General features: G+C 46.4%; 2 protein-coding genes across 10 annotated transcripts in view; one reads left to right on the top strand and one right to left on the bottom strand.

Moving 5' to 3' along the window:
- The window catches only part of ANKZF1 (ankyrin repeat and zinc finger peptidyl tRNA hydrolase 1), a 39,972-nt gene extending 31,068 nt beyond the window's left edge, over nucleotides 1-8,904 (bottom strand). Inside the window, exon 1 of the mRNA XM_073647330.1 lies at nucleotides 8,788-8,904. Within this exon, the coding sequence (XP_073503431.1) occupies nucleotides 8,788-8,795 (8 nt within the window). The 5' untranslated portion in view covers nucleotides 8,796-8,904. The remainder of the gene's footprint in view (nucleotides 1-8,787) is intronic.
- A 92-nt stretch (nucleotides 8,905-8,996) lies between these two features.
- ATG9A (autophagy related 9A) overlaps nucleotides 8,997-16,643 on the top strand; it is a 39,091-nt gene continuing 31,444 nt past the window's right edge. For 3 of the 9 annotated variants that reach the window (XM_073647311.1, XM_073647308.1, XM_073647307.1), the window contains exons 1-2: nucleotides 9,008-9,206; nucleotides 9,633-9,795. The gene's annotated coding sequence lies outside the window, so the exon portion shown is untranslated. Of the gene's footprint in view, nucleotides 9,207-9,632; nucleotides 9,796-16,643 lie in introns of all 9 variants that reach the window. The other 6 variants (XM_073647306.1, XM_073647314.1, XM_073647305.1 and 3 more) reach the window with 3 other exon arrangements.

The raw sequence follows: 16,643 nt of genomic DNA, 5'->3' as shown, positions 1-16,643 counted from the left end.
CTTTCTATCATAGCTGCAATGCTCTGCGTGTTCTGACACCTTTTTATCATAGCTGCGATGCTCTGTATGTCCTGACACCTTTTTTATCATAGCTGCGATGCTCTGCTTGTCCTGACACCTTTCTTATCATAGCTGCGATGCTCTGCATGTCCTGACACCTTTCTATCATAGCTGCGATGCTCTGCATGTCCTGACACCTTTCTATCATACCTGTGATGCTCTGCATGTCCTGACCCCTTTCTATCATAGCTGCGATGCTCTGCATGTCCTGACCCCTTTCTATCATAGCTGCGATGCTCTGCGCGTCCTGGCTCCTTTCTATCATAGCTGCGATGCTCTGCATCTCCTGACTCCTTTCTATCATAGCTGTGATGCTCTGCATCTCCTGACTCCTTTCTATCATAGCTGTGATGCTCTGCATCTCCTGACTCCTTTCTATCATAGCTGTGATGCTCTGCATCTCCTGACTCCTTTCTATCATAGCTGTGATGCTCTGCATCTCCTGACTCCTTTCTATCATAGCTGTGATGCTCTGCATCTCCTGACTCCTTTCTATCATAGCTGTGATGCTCTGCATCTCCTGACTCCTTTCTATCATAGCTGTGATGCTCTGCATCTCCTGACTCCTTTCTATCATAGCTGTGATGCTCTGCATCTCCTGACTCCTTTCTATCATAGCTGTGATGCTCTGCATCTCCTGACTCCTTTCTATCATAGCTGTGATGCTCTGCATCTCCTGTCTCCTTTCTATCATAGCTGTGATGCTCTGCATCTCCTGACTCCTTTCTATCATAGCTGTGATGCTCTGCATCTCCTGACTCCTTTCTATCATAGCTGTGATGCTCTGCATCTCCTGACTCCTTTCTATCATAGCTGTGATGCTCTGCATCTCCTGACTCCTTTCTATCATAGCTGTGATGCTCTGCATCTCCTGACTCCTTTCTATCATAGCTGTGACGCTCTGCATCTCCTGACTCCTTTCTATCATAGCTGTGATGCTCTGCATCTCCTGACTCCTTTCTCTCATAGCTGTGATGCTCTGCATCTCCTGACTCCTTTCTCTCATAGCTGTGATGCTCTGCATCTCCTGACTCCTTTCTCTCATAGCTGTGATGCTCTGCATCTCCTGACTCCTTTCTCTCATAGCTGTGATGCTCTGCATCTCCTGACTCCTTTCTATCATAGCTGTGATGCTCTGCATCTCCTGACTCCTTTCTATCATAGCTGTGATGCTCTGCATCTCCTGACTCCTTTCTATCATAGCTGTGACGCTCTGCATCTCCTGACTCCTTTCTATCATAGCTGTGACGCTCTGCATCTCCTGACTCCTTTCTATCATAGCTGTGCTGCTCTGCATCTCCTGACTCCTTTCTATCATAGCTGTGATGCTCTGCATGTCCTGACACCTTTCTATCATAGCTGTGATGCTCTGCGCATCCTGCCCCCATCCCATCATAGCAGTGATGATCTGCATATCCTGACCCCTTTCTATCATAGCAGCGATGCTCTGTGCGTCCTGACTCCTTTCTATCATAGCTGCGATGCTCTGGCATCCTGCCCCCTTCCTATCATAGCTGTGATGCTCTGTGTGTCCTGACACCTTTCTATCATAGCAGTGATGCTCTGCGTGTCCTGACACCTTTCTATCATAGCTGTGATGCTCTGCGTGTCCTGACCCCTTTCTATCATAGCTGTGATGCTCTGCGTGTCCTGACCCCTTTCTATCATAGCTGTGATGTTCTGCATATCCTGACACCTTTCTATCATAGCTGTGATGTTCTGCGTGTCCTGACACCTTTCTATCATAGCTGTGATGTTCTGTATGTCCTGACATCTTTCTACCATAGCTGCGATGCTCTGCTTGTCCTGACTCCTTTCTATCATAGCTGTGATGCTCTGCATCTCATGACTCCTTTCTATCATAGCTGTGATGCTCTGCATCTCATGACTCCTTTCTTTCATAGCTGTGATGCTCTGCATCTCATGACTCCTTTCTTTCATAGCTGTGATGCTCTGCATCTCCTGACTCCTTTCTATCATAGCTGTGATGCTCTGCATCTCCTGACTCCTTTCTATCATAGCTGTGATGCTCTGCATCTCCTGACTCCTTTCTATCATAGCTGTGATGCTCTGCTTGTCCTGACTCCTTTCTCTCATAGCTGCGATGCAGTGTGTCCTGACACCTTTCTATCATAGCTGTGATGTTCTGAGTGTCCTGACACCTTTCTATCATAGCTGTGATGTTCTGAGTGTCCTGACACCTTTCTATCATAGCTGTGATGCTCTGCATCTGACTCCTTTCTATCATAGCTGTGATGCTCTGTATCTCCTGACTCCTTTCTATCATAGCAGTGATGTTCTGCATGTCCGACATCTTTCTATCATAGCTGTGATGTTCTGCATGTCCTGACACCTTTCTATCATAGCTGTGATGTTCTGCGTGTCCTGACACCTTTCTATCATAGCTGTGATGTTCTGTATGTCCTGACATCTTTCTACCATAGCTGCGATGCTCTGCTTGTCCTGACTCCTTTCTATCATAGCTGTGATGCTCTGTATGGCCTGACTCCTTTTTATCATAGCTGTGATGCTCTGCATCTCATGACTCCTTTCTATCATAGCTGTGATGCTCTGCATCTCATGACTCCTTTCTATCATAGCTGTGATGCTCTGCTTGTCCTGACTCCTTTCTATCATAGCTGCGATGCAGTGTGTCCTGACACCTTTCTATCATAGCTGTGATGTTCTGAGTGTCCTGACACCTTTCTATCATAGCTGTGATGCTCTGCATCTGACTCCTTTCTATCATAGCTGTGATGCTCTGCATCTCCTGACACCTTTCTATCATAGCTGCGATGCTCTGCATCTCATGACTCCTTTCTATCATAGCTGTGATGCTCTGCATCTCCTGACACCTTTCTATCATAGCTGCGATGCTCTGCATCTCCTGACTCCTTTCTATCATAGCTGCAATGCTCTGCGTGTTCTGACACCTTTTTATCATAGCTGCGATGCTCTGTATGTCCTGACACCTTTTTTATCATAGCTGCGATGCTCTGCTTGTCCTGACACCTTTCTTATCATAGCTGCGATGCTCTGCATGTCCTGACCCCTTTCTATCATAGCTGCGATGCTCTGCATGTCCTGACCCCTTTCTATCATAGCTGCGATGCTCTGCGCGTCCTGGCTCCTTTCTATCATAGCTGCGATGCTCTGCTTGTCCTTACTCCTATCATAGCTGCGATGCTCTGAGTGTCCTGACACCTTTCTATCATAGCTGTGATGCTCTGCATCTCCTGACTCCTTTCTATCATAGCTGTGATGCTCTGCATCTCCTGACTCCTTTCTATCATAGCTGTGATGCTCTGCATCTCCTGACTCCTTTCTATCATAGCTGTGATGCTCTGCATCTCCTGACTCCTTTCTATCATAGCTGTGATGCTCTGCATCTCCTGACTCCTTTCTATCATAGCTGTGATGCTCTGCATCTCCTGACTCCTTTCTATCATAGCTGTGATGCTCTGCATCTCCTGACTCCTTTCTATCATAGCTGTGATGCTCTGCATCTCCTGACTCCTTTCTATCATAGCTGTGATGCTCTGCATCTCCTGACTCCTTTCTATCATAGCTGTGATGCTCTGCATCTCCTGACTCCTTTCTATCATAGCTGTGATGCTCTGCATCTCCTGACTCCTTTCTATCATAGCTGTGATGCTCTGCATCTCCTGACTCCTTTCTATCATAGCTGTGATGCTCTGCATCTCCTGACTCCTTTCTATCATAGCTGTGATGCTCTGCATCTCCTGACTCCTTTCTATCATAGCTGTGATGCTCTGCATCTCCTGACTCCTTTCTATCATAGCTGTGATGCTCTGCATCTCCTGACTCCTTTCTATCATAGCTGTGATGCTCTGCATCTCCTGACTCCTTTCTATCATAGCTGTGATGCTCTGCATCTCCTGACTCCTTTCTATCATAGCTGTGATGCTCTGCATCTCCTGACTCCTTTCTATCATAGCTGTGATGCTCTGCATCTCCTGACTCCTTTCTATCATAGCTGTGATGCTCTGCATCTCCTGACTCCTTTCTATCATAGCTGTGATGCTCTGCATCTCCTGACTCCTTTCTATCATAGCTGTGATGCTCTGCATCTCCTGACTCCTTTCTATCATAGCTGTGATGCTCTGCATCTCCTGACTCCTTTCTATCATAGCTGTGATGCTCTGCATCTCCTGACTCCTTTCTATCATAGCTGTGATGCTCTGCATCTCCTGACTCCTTTCTATCATAGCTGTGATGCTCTGCATCTCCTGACTCCTTTCTATCATAGCTGTGATGCTCTGCATCTCCTGACTCCTTTCTATCATAGCTGTGATGCTCTGCATCTCCTGACTCCTTTCTATCATAGCTGTGATGCTCTGCATCTCCTGACTCCTTTCTATCATAGCTGTGATGCTCTGCATCTCCTGACTCCTTTCTATCATAGCTGTGATGCTCTGCATCTCCTGACTCCTTTCTATCATAGCTGTGATGCTCTGCATCTCCTGACTCCTTTCTATCATAGCTGTGATGCTCTGCATCTCCTGACTCCTTTCTATCATAGCTGTGATGCTCTGCATCTCCTGACTCCTTTCTATCATAGCTGTGATGCTCTGCATCTCCTGACTCCTTTCTATCATAGCTGTGATGCTCTGCATCTCCTGACTCCTTTCTATCATAGCTGTGATGCTCTGCATCTCCTGACTCCTTTCTATCATAGCTGTGATGCTCTGCATCTCCTGACTCCTTTCTATCATAGCTGTGATGCTCTGCATCTCCTGACTCCTTTCTATCATAGCTGTGATGCTCTGCATCTCCTGACTCCTTTCTATCATAGCTGTGATGCTCTGCATCTCCTGACTCCTTTCTATCATAGCTGTGATGCTCTGCATCTCCTGACTCCTTTCTATCATAGCTGTGATGCTCTGCATCTCCTGACTCCTTTCTATCATAGCTGTGACGCTCTGCATCTCCTGACTCCTTTCTATCATAGCTGTGACGCTCTGCATCTCCTGACTCCTTTCTATCATAGCTGTGACGCTTTGCATCTCCTGACTCCTTTCTATCATAGCTGTGACGCTCTGCATCTCCTGACTCCTTTCTATCATAGCTGTGATGCTCTGCATCTCCTGACTCCTTTCTATCATAGCTGTGATGCTCTGCATCTCCTGACTCCTTTCTATCATAGCTGTGATGCTCTGCATCTCCTGACTCCTTTCTATCATAGCTGTGATGCTCTGCATCTCCTGACTCCTTTCTATCATAGCTGTGACGCTCTGCATCTCCTGACTCCTTTCTATCATAGCTGTGATGCTCTGCATCTCCTGACTCCTTTCTATCATAGCTGTGCTGCTCTGCATCTCCTGACTCCTTTCTATCATAGCTGTGATGCTCTGCATGTCCTGACACCTTTCTATCATAGCTGTGATGCTCTGCGCATCCTGCCCCCATCCCATCATAGCAGTGATGATCTGCATATCCTGACCCCTTTCTATCATAGCAGCGATGCTCTGTGCGTCCTGACTCCTTTCTATCATAGCTGCGATGCTCTGGCATCCTGCCCCCTTCCTATCATAGCTGTGATGCTCTGTGTGTCCTGACACCTTTCTATCATAGCAGTGATGCTCTGCGTGTCCTGACACCTTTCTATCATAGCTGTGATGCTCTGCGTGTCCTGACCCCTTTCTATCATAGCTGTGATGCTCTGCGTGTCCTGACCCCTTTCTATCATAGCTGTGATGTTCTGCATATCCTGACACCTTTCTATCATAGCTGTGATGTTCTGCGTGTCCTGACACCTTTCTATCATAGCTGTGATGTTCTGTATGTCCTGACATCTTTCTACCATAGCTGTGATGCTCTGCTTGTCCTGACTCCTTTCTATCATAGCTGCGATGCTCTGTATGGCCTGACTCCTTTTTATCATAGCTGTGATGCTCTGCATCTCATGACTCCTTTCTATCATAGCTGTGATGCTTTGAATCTCATGACTCCTTTCTTTCATAGCTGTGATGCTCTGCATCTCATGACTCCTTTCTATCATAGCTGTGATGCTCTGCTTGTCCTGACTCCTTTCTATCATAGCTGTGATGCAGTGTGTCCTGACACCTTTCTATCATAGCTGTGATGTTCTGAGTGTCCTGACACCTTTCTATCATAGCTGTGATGCTCTGCATCTGACTCCTTTCTATCATAGCTGTGATGCTCTGTATCTCCTGACTCCTTTCTATCATAGCAGTGATGTTCTGCATGTCCGACACCTTTCTATCATAGCTGTGATGTTCTGCATGTCCTGACACCTTTCTATCATAGCTGTGATGTTCTGCGTGTCCTGACACCTTTCTATCATAGCTGTGATGTTCTGTATGTCCTGACATCTTTCTACCATAGCTGCGATGCTCTGCTTGTCCTGACTCCTTTCTATCATAGCTGTGATGCTCTGTATGGCCTGACTCCTTTTTATCATAGCTGTGATGCTCTGCATCTCATGACTCCTTTCTATCATAGCTGTGATGCTCTGCATCTCATGACTCCTTTCTATCATAGCTGTGATGCTCTGCTTGTCCTGACTCCTTTCTATCATAGCTGCAATGCAGTGTGTCCTGACACCTTTCTATCATAGCTGTGATGTTCTGAGTGTCCTGACACCTTTCTATCATAGCTGTGATGCTCTGCATCTGACTCCTTTCTATCATAGCTGTGATGCTCTGCATCTCCTGACTCCTTTCTATCATAGCTGTGATGCTCTGCATCTCCTGACTCCTTTCTATCATAGCTGTGATGCTCTGCATCTCCTGACTCCTTTCTATCATAGCTGTGATGCTCTGCATCTCGACTCCTTTCTATCATAGCTGTGATGCTCTGCATCTCCTGACTCCTTTCTATCATAGCTGTGATGCTCTGCATCTCCTGACTCCTTTCTATCATAGCTGTGATGCTCTGCATCTCCTGACTCCTTTCTATCATAGCTGTGATGCTCTGCATCTCCTGACTCCTTTCTATCATAGCTGTGATGCTCTGCATCTCCTGACTCCTTTCTATCATAGCTGTGATGCTCTGCATCTCCTGACTCCTTTCTATCATAGCTGTGATGCTCTGCATCTCCTGACTCCTTTCTACCATAGCTGTGATGCTCTGCATCTCCTGACTCCTTTCTACCATAGCTGTGATGCTCTGCATCTCCTGACTCCTTTCTATCATAGCTGCGATGCTCTGCATCTCCTGACTCCTTTCTATCATAGCTGCGATGCTCTACATCTCCTGACTCCTTTCTAACATAGCTGCGATGCTCTGCATCTCCTGACTCCTTTCTATCATAGCTGCGATGCTCTGCATCTCCTGACTCCTTTCTATCATAGCTGCAATGCTCTGCGTGTCCTGACACCTTTTTATCATAGCTGCGATGCTCTGTATGTCCTGACACCTTTTTATCATAGCTGCGATGCTCTGCTTGTCCTGACACCTTTCTATCATAGCTGCGATGCTCCGCATGTCCTGACACCTTTCTATCATAGCTGTGATGCTCCGCATGTCCTGACACCTTTCTATCATACCTGTGATGCTCTGCATGTCCTGACACCTTTCTATCATAGCTGCGATGCTCTGCGCGTCCTGCCCCATCCTTTCATAGCAGTGATGATCTGCATATCCTGACCCCTTTCTATCATAGCTGCGATGCTCTGCGTGTCCTGACTCCTTTCTATCATACCTGTGATGCTCTACATGTCCTGACCCCTTTCTATCATAGCTGCGATGCTCTGCTTGTCCTGGCTCCTTTCTATCATAGCTGCGATGCTCTGTATGGCCTGACTCCTTTCTATCATAGCTGTGACGCTCTGCATCTCCTGACTCCTTTCTATCATAGCTGTGACGCTCTGCATCTCCTGACTCCTTTCTATCATAGCTGTGATGCTCAGCATCTCCTGACTCCTTTCTATCATAGCTGTGATGCTCAGCATCTCCTGACTCCTTTCTATCATAGCTGTGATGCTCTGCATCTCCTGACTCCTTTCTATCATAGCTGTGATGCTCTGCATGTCCTGACTCCTTTCTATCATAGCTGTGATGCTCTGCATGTCCTGACTCCTTTCTATCATAGCTGTGATGCTCTGCGCATCCTGCCCCCATCCCATCATAGCAGTGATGATCGGCATATCCTGACCCCTTTCTATCATAGCAGCGATGCTCTGTGAGTCCTGACTCCTTTCTATCATAGCTGTGATGCTCTGGCATCCTGCCCGCTTCCTATCATAGCTGTGATGCTCTGTGTGTCCTGACACCTTTCTATCATAGCTGTGATGCTCTGTATGTCCTGACTCCTTTCTATCATAGCTGTGATGCTCTGCATGTCCTGACTCCTTTCTATCATAGCTGTGATGCTCTGCATGTCCTGACTCCTTTCTATCATAGCTGCAATGCTCTGTATGACCTGACTCCTTTCTATCATAATTGCGATGCTCTGTATGTCCTGACTCCTTTCTATCATAGCTGTGATGCTCTGCATCTCCTGACACCTTTCTATCATAGCTGTGATGCTCTGTATCTCCTGACTCCTTTCTATCATAGCTGTGATGCTCTGCGTGTCCTAACGCCTTTCTATCATAGCTCTATAACTACAATTCCCAGCATTCCTCATCATTCCCCACATATGCAAGGAATTGTGGAACTCGATAATCAGGCGCCTCCCAGACTCCTAACGGTCACGCACAGACAGGACGGACAGTAAATAACAGCTGAACTCTTCCTCACCCCTCCATGCCGCTCACATGGCTCCCACCAGCTGTCACTTCACTTCCTCATCCGACGTCACTTCCGCCTTCACCACAAGCCCTTCTCTCACGCTGACCCAAAACAAACCCCAGACACGCCCACCTGCGTAGCTATTGGTTAGTGAGCTGAGTGTCCTCCTTTCCCATTGGTGCGTAAAACACTTACTGTTTGCATCCTCCGCTGTGATTGGCTCCTGCTCCTGCCAGCTGATTAGAGTGACAGTGACAGGCCAGGCTGCTTGTGCTGTAGGAGCGGTCGGACGAGACAGTCTGTGGGCGGCTGAGGTGAGAGCGGAGCCAGGCTGAGGGGTAAAGGGAGCAGCTGGGGCGTTGTGTGACACTGACCGGCCTGGTGTATATATAATCTCCCTGAGACGTCACAGTCCTATTGCTTCCCAGGTATATATAGATTTTAATATGTGTAGGGCGCGTTCACCTATATCGCCATTACTTTACCACCATTATCACCGTCGCCACCGTTCTCTGTTCCATCTCTGGGTTTTCGCCGCTGTCACCTGCAGACTTTCATCACTTCTGCGCTATTTATCATCCGCCAGGCCGCACCCCTTAACCCCTTCCTGCCGCGTCCTATAGTAACTTTTGCGCTTCCGTTTCCGACGTTACGCTGTTATTTTTCCTTCCACAAAGGCAACAACTTTGGAATTTTGATTGGCGCCATTTATTTTATTGAACAATGTAGCGAAAAGCAAAAAAAAAAAAAAAAAAAGCAATAATCCCAGTGCGGTGAAATAAGGATTAAAAAATGTGAATTCTCTGTGTTTTTTGTTTTGTTTTTTTACAGGTTTTTTTTTTTTTTTTTTACAGCGGTAAATTTTATTCTCCAGGACGGTGACGGCGACTCCGAAGCTGAGGATTTCTATTTTATTTTTTTTTACTTTTTAATTTACCTTTTCACTGCTTCATTGGGCGATGTCGGGGCTTGTTTTTTTGCCAGCTGTGCTGATGTTTTTACTGACACCATTTTGAGGTACATTTGATGTTTTTAGGGACAATGATCAAAAAAAAAAGCAAATCTGGAGTTTTTTCTCTTCCTTTATGATGTTTATCTTATCCGGCTAAATTATTATTTTAGCGCCATTTATTCCCTGGCGCTTTACATGGGATTGGGATATGCATAGCAAAAACATTTTACATAATCTTAACAAAACGAGTCAGCGAGGAGGAGCGAGGACCCTGCCCGCGAGGGCTCACAGTCTGCAAGGGATGGGCGAGGATACAGTAGGTGAGGGTAGAGGAGGTCATGCAGTAATGTGGTGGAGCGGTGGTTACTGCAGGTTGTAGGCTTGTCGGAAGAGGTAGGTCTTCAGGTTTCTTTTGAAGGCTTCCATGGTAGGCGAGAGTCTGATGTGTTGGGGTAGAGAGTTCCAGAGTAGGGGGGATGCACGGGAGAAATCTTGTATGCGATTGTGGGAAGAGGAGATTAGAGGGGAGTAGAGAAGGAGATCTTGTGAGGATCGGAGGTTGCGTGCAGGTAAGTACCGGGAGACTAGGTCACAGATGTATGGAGGAGACAGGTTGTGGATGGCTTTGTATGCCATGGTTAGGGTTTTGAACTGGATTCTCTGGGCAATGGGGAGCCAGTGAAGGGATTGACAGAAGGGGGAGGCCGGGGAATAGCGGGGGGACAGGTGGATTAGTCAAAGAAGCAGAGTTTAGGATAGATTGGAGGGGCGCAAGAGTGCTGGCTACAGAGCAGTAGGTTGCAGTAGTCGAGGCAGGAGATGATGAGGGTGTGCACTAGTGTTTTTGCAGAGTCTTTGCTGAGGAATGAATGGATCCGGGAGATATTTTTGAGTTGGAGTATGCAGGAAGTGGAAAGGGCTTGGATATGTGGTTTGAAGGAGAGATCAAAGTCCAGGGTTACCCCAAGGCAGCGAGCTTGCGGGACTGGGGAGAGTGAACAGCCATTGACGTTGATGGATAGGTCAGATGGGGGATATGAATGAGAGGGTGGAAAGATGATGAACTCTGTTTTATCCATGTTGAGTTTTAGAAATCTGGCAGAGAAGAAGGATGAGATGGCGGACAGACATTGTGGGATTTTGGTTAGTAGGGAGGAGATATCGGGTCCGGAGAGGTAGATCTGTGTGTCATCAGCATAGAGGTGATACTGAAAGCCGTGAGACTCTATGAGCTGTCCCAGGCCTAGGGTGTAGATGGAGAAGAGCAGAGGTCCCAGAACTGAACCTTGGGGGACACCGACAGATAGGGGGCGAGATGAGGAGGTGGTGTGTGAGTGGGAGACGCTGAATGTCCTGTCTGTTAAGTATGAGGAGATCCAAGATAGGGCCAAGTCCGTGATGCCAAGAGATGAGAGAATCTGTAGTAAGCGGGAATAGTCCACTGTGTCGAAGGCAGATGACAGGTCTAGGAGGAGGAGGACAGAGTAGTGTCGCTTAGATTTGGCAGTTAGTAGGTCGTTGGTGACTTTGGTCAGGGCAGTTTCAGTCGAGTGATGCGGTCGAAGAGGGAACAGGAGGAGAGGTGGGAGGACAGTTCAAGGTGGACATGTTCTAGTAGTTTTGAGGCAAAGGGGAGAAATGATATGGGGCGGTAGCTAGTTAGAGAGGATGGGTCAAGGGAGGGCTTTTTGAGGATGGGTGTGATTGCAGCATGTTTGAAACATGAGGGGAAGACACCGGTTGTTAGTGACAGGTTGAAGAGGTGGGTTAGGGTTGGGATGAAGACTGTGGTAAGGTTAGGGATGAGGTGGGATGGGATTGGGTCAAGTTCGCAGGTGGTGAGGTGTGATTGGAGAGTAAAGAGGAGACTTGACCTTCTGTAATGGTGGAGAAGTGGAGTTTGGAGGAGGAAGGTTGAGTAGGTATGAGGAGGGGTTGTGCGGGCTTTAGGCAAAAGCTTTATCTGATGGTGTCAATCTTCTGCTTGAAGAATGAGGCAAAGTCTTCGGCTGAGATGAGAGAAGAGGGAGGAGGTGCTGGGGGACGAAGGAGAGAATTGAAAGTGTTAAATAGCTGTTTAGGGTTGTGAGACAGGGAGGATATGAGAGATGAGAAGTAGGTTTGCTTTGCTGTAGTGAGTGTGGACTTGAAAATAGTGAGGGATTGTTTGAATGCGATGGAGTGAGACCTTTTCCATCTCCTCTCCGCAACCCTGGAGGCCTGTTGCAGTTGTTTAGTAAGTTTGGTGTGCCAGGGTTGCCTGTTGATTGTGCGAGATTTGGTATGTGTGAGAGGGGCGATCGAGTCGAGAGCTGCAGCTATTATGGTGCTACATGAAGCGGCAGCAACATCTGCATTGTGTAAGGAATTTATGTCTGTAAGAGGGAGGAGGGATTCAGAGAGTGAGTGTAGGTCAAGGTGTTTGAGATTTCTGCGAGGGTGTGTGAGTTTGTGGAGTGGGGATTGTGCACTTGGAGAGGAGAGGGTAGAGAATGTGAGGAAGTTATGGTCAGAGAGAGGGAGGGGTGAGTTAGAGAGGTTAGATAGGGGACAGAGGCGGGTGAAGATGAGGTCCAGTGTGTGGCCATCTTTATGAGTAGCTGCAGAAGACCATTGAGCGAGGCCGAAGGAGGAAGTGAGGGATAGGAGCTTAGAGACAGACGAGTGGGAAGTGTCAATGGGGATGTTGAAGTCACCCATTATGATAGTGGGGATGTCAGTGGAAAGGAAGTGAAGCAGCCAGGTGGTGAAGTGGTCTAAGAAAATGGTGGCTAGCCCTGGGGGTCGGTAAATGACGGCCAGTTGGAGGTCAGAGGGGGAATAGATGCGCACACAGTGCACCTCAAAAGAGGGGAATGTAACGGAGGGTGGCAGTGATATTTGGGTGAAAGCGCAGGTATCTGACAGGAGAAAACCTACGCCTCCACCATGTTTGCCGTTGGGGCGGGGGGTGTGGGAAAGGTGGAATCCGCCATATGAAAGTGCAGCTGGGGAGGCTGTGTCAGAGGGGGTGAGCCAGGTTTCGGTAATGGCGAGGAAGGAAAGTTTGTTAGTAATGAAAAGGTCGTGGATGTAGGAAAGTTTGTTGCAGACGGAGCGAGCGTTCCATAGAGCTCCTGTTAGAGCAACTGAGGAAGTGGGGATTGGATGGGTATGAGGTTAGAAGGGTTGCAACAGTTTGTGGAAGGTTGTGGATAGGAGGTAGAAGTAACTGTGGGGATATGGCGAGGAGGACCAGGATTTGGAGAGATATCTCCAGCAGTGAGGAGGAGCAGAGAAAGTGTTAGCAGGTGGGAGCAAGAGAGAGCATGAGGTGTCTGTCTGTGTTTGGAGATCCAGGATTGAATGTTGAGGAATAATTCGGAGGAGGAGGTGAGATGAATGGGGAGGATGGAGGGAGAGATGAAGAGTTTCTTACTAGGTGTAGGGATTTGAGGGGTTACTAGAAAGTGGAGGACTATAGAGAAAAAAGTTAGAGCTAACAGAAACATAGCTAAAAGAGAGTAAGTGGTCAAAGTGTTGGTTACCTGACTCCTGCCCTGACTAACTGCCTCTGAAATAACTGCCACTTATCTCTGAAGCCACTTTGCACAAGAAGACGCGTGCACAACCCACAAATCTTATGCTTTCATAGATAGAACATTTATGGATGCAGACATAACGATTTATTTAATTTTTTTTTTTTTTTAAGTACGTAGACTTAAACCTGCGATCGTTAGTGCAAGTGATCAACTTAAGGCTTCATTCACACGTTCAGTATTTGGTCAGTATTTTACATCAGTATTTATAAGCCAAAACCTGGAGTGAAACAATCAGAGGAAAAATATAATAGAAACACATCACCACTTCTGCATTTATCACCCACTCCTGGATTTGTCTTATAAATACTGATGTAAAATACTGACCAAATACTGAACGTGTGAATAAAGCCGAATGCAGTTTATAGTACTAATTCCGGTCTTCTATGAAGTCCAATCTGTGTCTGGTCTGCACAGGAGAACCATGTTGATGGTGACCTCAATCCATTGACTCCCTGCGTTCGTATTGCAGAGGAAGCGATGGGCGACCATGCACTGAACAGACCCCCCCCCCCCCCCCCCGATTACATCAGGGACGCGCAGATGCTCACTGAGTGGAGTACAGTTTTTGAAAATTGATTCGCAGAACCTGTTCCATCCACCACATTAGTAATCTGTGGCCACTGACTAGGAGTCCTGAAAACGGCCTCCTACTTCCTTTGATTAGCCGGCACACGGCATCATAATTCCATTGTGATTCACATGTTATATCGCATCAGGCCGGCTAATCAAAAGAAGAGCCAAAGGAATTGGTTCTCGGGGCTCCCGTTCAGTGACCACATATTAATGACTGGATCCTTCTAATCGATTTGCACCTACTGTAATAGCAAGTGTAGGCGACGTGCAATCTCAGGTAGGAGCTGTGCGCAGTCTCAGGACCTAGAACTCCACCTATCTGCAACATTAAAGGGACTCTGTCAGCACAGAATGACTGTTCAAACCAAGCACAGGTGCTCAGTGGACCTTCCCACCTGCTCGTTTTCCATCTATCTATGACCTTCTCTTGCTCTATAAAGCCAAATCTATCAATCAAAGAAGAGTGGGGGTGTAGAATAATGGAAAACAAGCAGATGGGAAGTTGCACTTAAATGTCTGCCCCCGCCATGATGCACCAAGCGCCTGTGCTTGGTTTGAACATTATGTTTGGTTGGTTTGTCATTATGTGTACCTAAACCCGCTCCATACAGTATACAATCATGGTCGAAAGTGTTGGCACGCTTGAAATTGTTCCAGAAAATTATTGCAATTACACATTTTGTTGTATACAGGTTTATTTCCTTTGCTTTTATTGGAACAATACTAAAAAAGGCAAATTGAACGTAATTTCACACAAAACTTCCAAAAATGGGTCGAACAAAAGTGTTGCACCGCCCCCTTAGTATTTGGTTGCACACCCTGTGGAATAAATAACTGCAATCAATCGCTTCCTATAACCATCAGCTTCTTCCTCCTCTCAGCTGGAATCTTGGACTCTTCTTACAAACTGCTCCAGGTCTCTCATATGTGAAGACGTCTTCTCCCAACAGAAATTTTAAGATCTCTCCACAGGTGATCAATGGGATTTAGATCAGGACTCATTGCTGCCACTTCAGAACTCTCCAGCGCTTTGTTTCCATCCATTTCTGGAAGTATGTTTGGGGTCATTGTCCTGCTGGAAGACCCACCACCTAGGACACAAACCCAGCTCTCTGATTCTGGCACTACATTGCCACCCAAAATCCTTTGGTAATCTTCAGATTTCATGATGCCTTGCACACTGTCAAGGCATCCAGTGCCAGAGGCAGCAAAACAACCCCAAAACATCTTAGAACCTCCACCATAGTTGACTGTAGGTACTGTGTTCTTTTCTTAGTAGGCCTCATTCCGTTTTCGGAGTAGAATAATGTGCTTTACCAAAAAGCTCCTGCTTTGTCTCATCTGTCCACCAGACGCTTTCCCAGAAGGATTTTGGCTTACTCACGTACATTTTGGCAAACTGCAGTCTAGCATTTTTATATCTCTGTGTCAGCAGTGGGGTCCCCCTGGGTCTCCTGCCATAACGTTTTATTTCATTTACATGTGGACGGATAGTTCGCGCTGACACTGATGCATCCTGAGCCTGCAGGACAACTTGAATTTCTTTGGAAACTTGATTGGGGCTGCTTATCCTTATCCACCATCCGGACTATCCTGCGTTGCAACCTTTCATCAATTTTTCTCTCCACGCCCAGGGAGATTAGCTACAGCGCCATGGGTTGCAAACTTTTTGATAATGTGGTGCACCGTGGACAAAGGAACATCAATATCTCTGGAGATGGACTTGTGACCTTCAGATTGTTGATATTGTTCAACAATTTTGGTTCTCAAGTCCTCAGACAATTCTCTTCTCCTCTTTCTGTTCTCCATGCTTATAGACACACAATGCAAAGATTGAGCCAACTTCTGCCCTTTTTATCTGGTTTCAGGTGAGATTTTTATATTGCCCACACCTGTTACTTGCCACGGGTGAGTTTGAACGAGCATCACATGCTTGAAACAAAGTTGTTTACCCACAATTTTGGTAAGGTGCCAACCAATTTGTCCAGCCCATTTTTGGGGTTTTTGTGTGAAATAATGTCCAATTTTACTTTTTTTTTTGCTCTCTCTTTTTTTTTTTTTTTTTTTGTGTTGCTCCAATATACACAAAGGAAATAAACGTATATAACAAAACATGTGTAATTGCAATAATTTTCTGGGAGAAATACTTCATTTTCTGGAACAATTTCAAGGGTGCCAACAGTTTTGGCCCTGACTGTAAAGTAAATTTGTATCGATTGTACCGTTTCTTTTTATCAGCATAATACCGCCATGCGTATACATGGTGTTGTTACCATCCGTGTTGGATTCCTGTGTGTCAGCGCCATGATATTAACCCTCCTCTGATTTATACTATGTGGGGTGGATATTTTTGTTTGCTTTGAGGAAAGAGACGTCCGGTATCTGCAATTTCTGATTAATTCATCACCATGGACAGCGGAGAAGTGTGCAATATATATCGGTCTGTCTGGACTGCGTCCGTGTCATGTTGGTCCCGCTCTAATTTTTACATAGGTGCGGTTATTCCGCTCCATTGTGCTATGTAATAATGAAGATGTTTTTACAGTGACACAACTTCAAAAAAGTTATAGAACTTTCCCATATACTTTGTTGTTTTTTTTTTCAGTTCCTCATCATTTTCTAGCACGCTGCTTGCTGTCAGTGAATAGGAGCATTCCCTATAACATTCAGATAATACTACAATGTCCTGATCCGGTCCTGCTTTGTTACCAAGAAACCCACAAACACATTTCTATTCCTAAAAGTCATTGATATCAGCT

Source organism: Phyllobates terribilis, unplaced genomic scaffold (assembly GCF_046119375.1).
Source record: "Phyllobates terribilis strain yellow unplaced genomic scaffold, ASM4611937v1 Scaffold_9__5_contigs__length_417890890, whole genome shotgun sequence".
Taxonomy (NCBI): Eukaryota; Metazoa; Chordata; class Amphibia; order Anura; family Dendrobatidae; genus Phyllobates; species Phyllobates terribilis.
The sequence above is the reverse complement of the archived record's forward strand: the minus strand, read 5'-3'. Positions and strand labels throughout refer to the sequence as shown.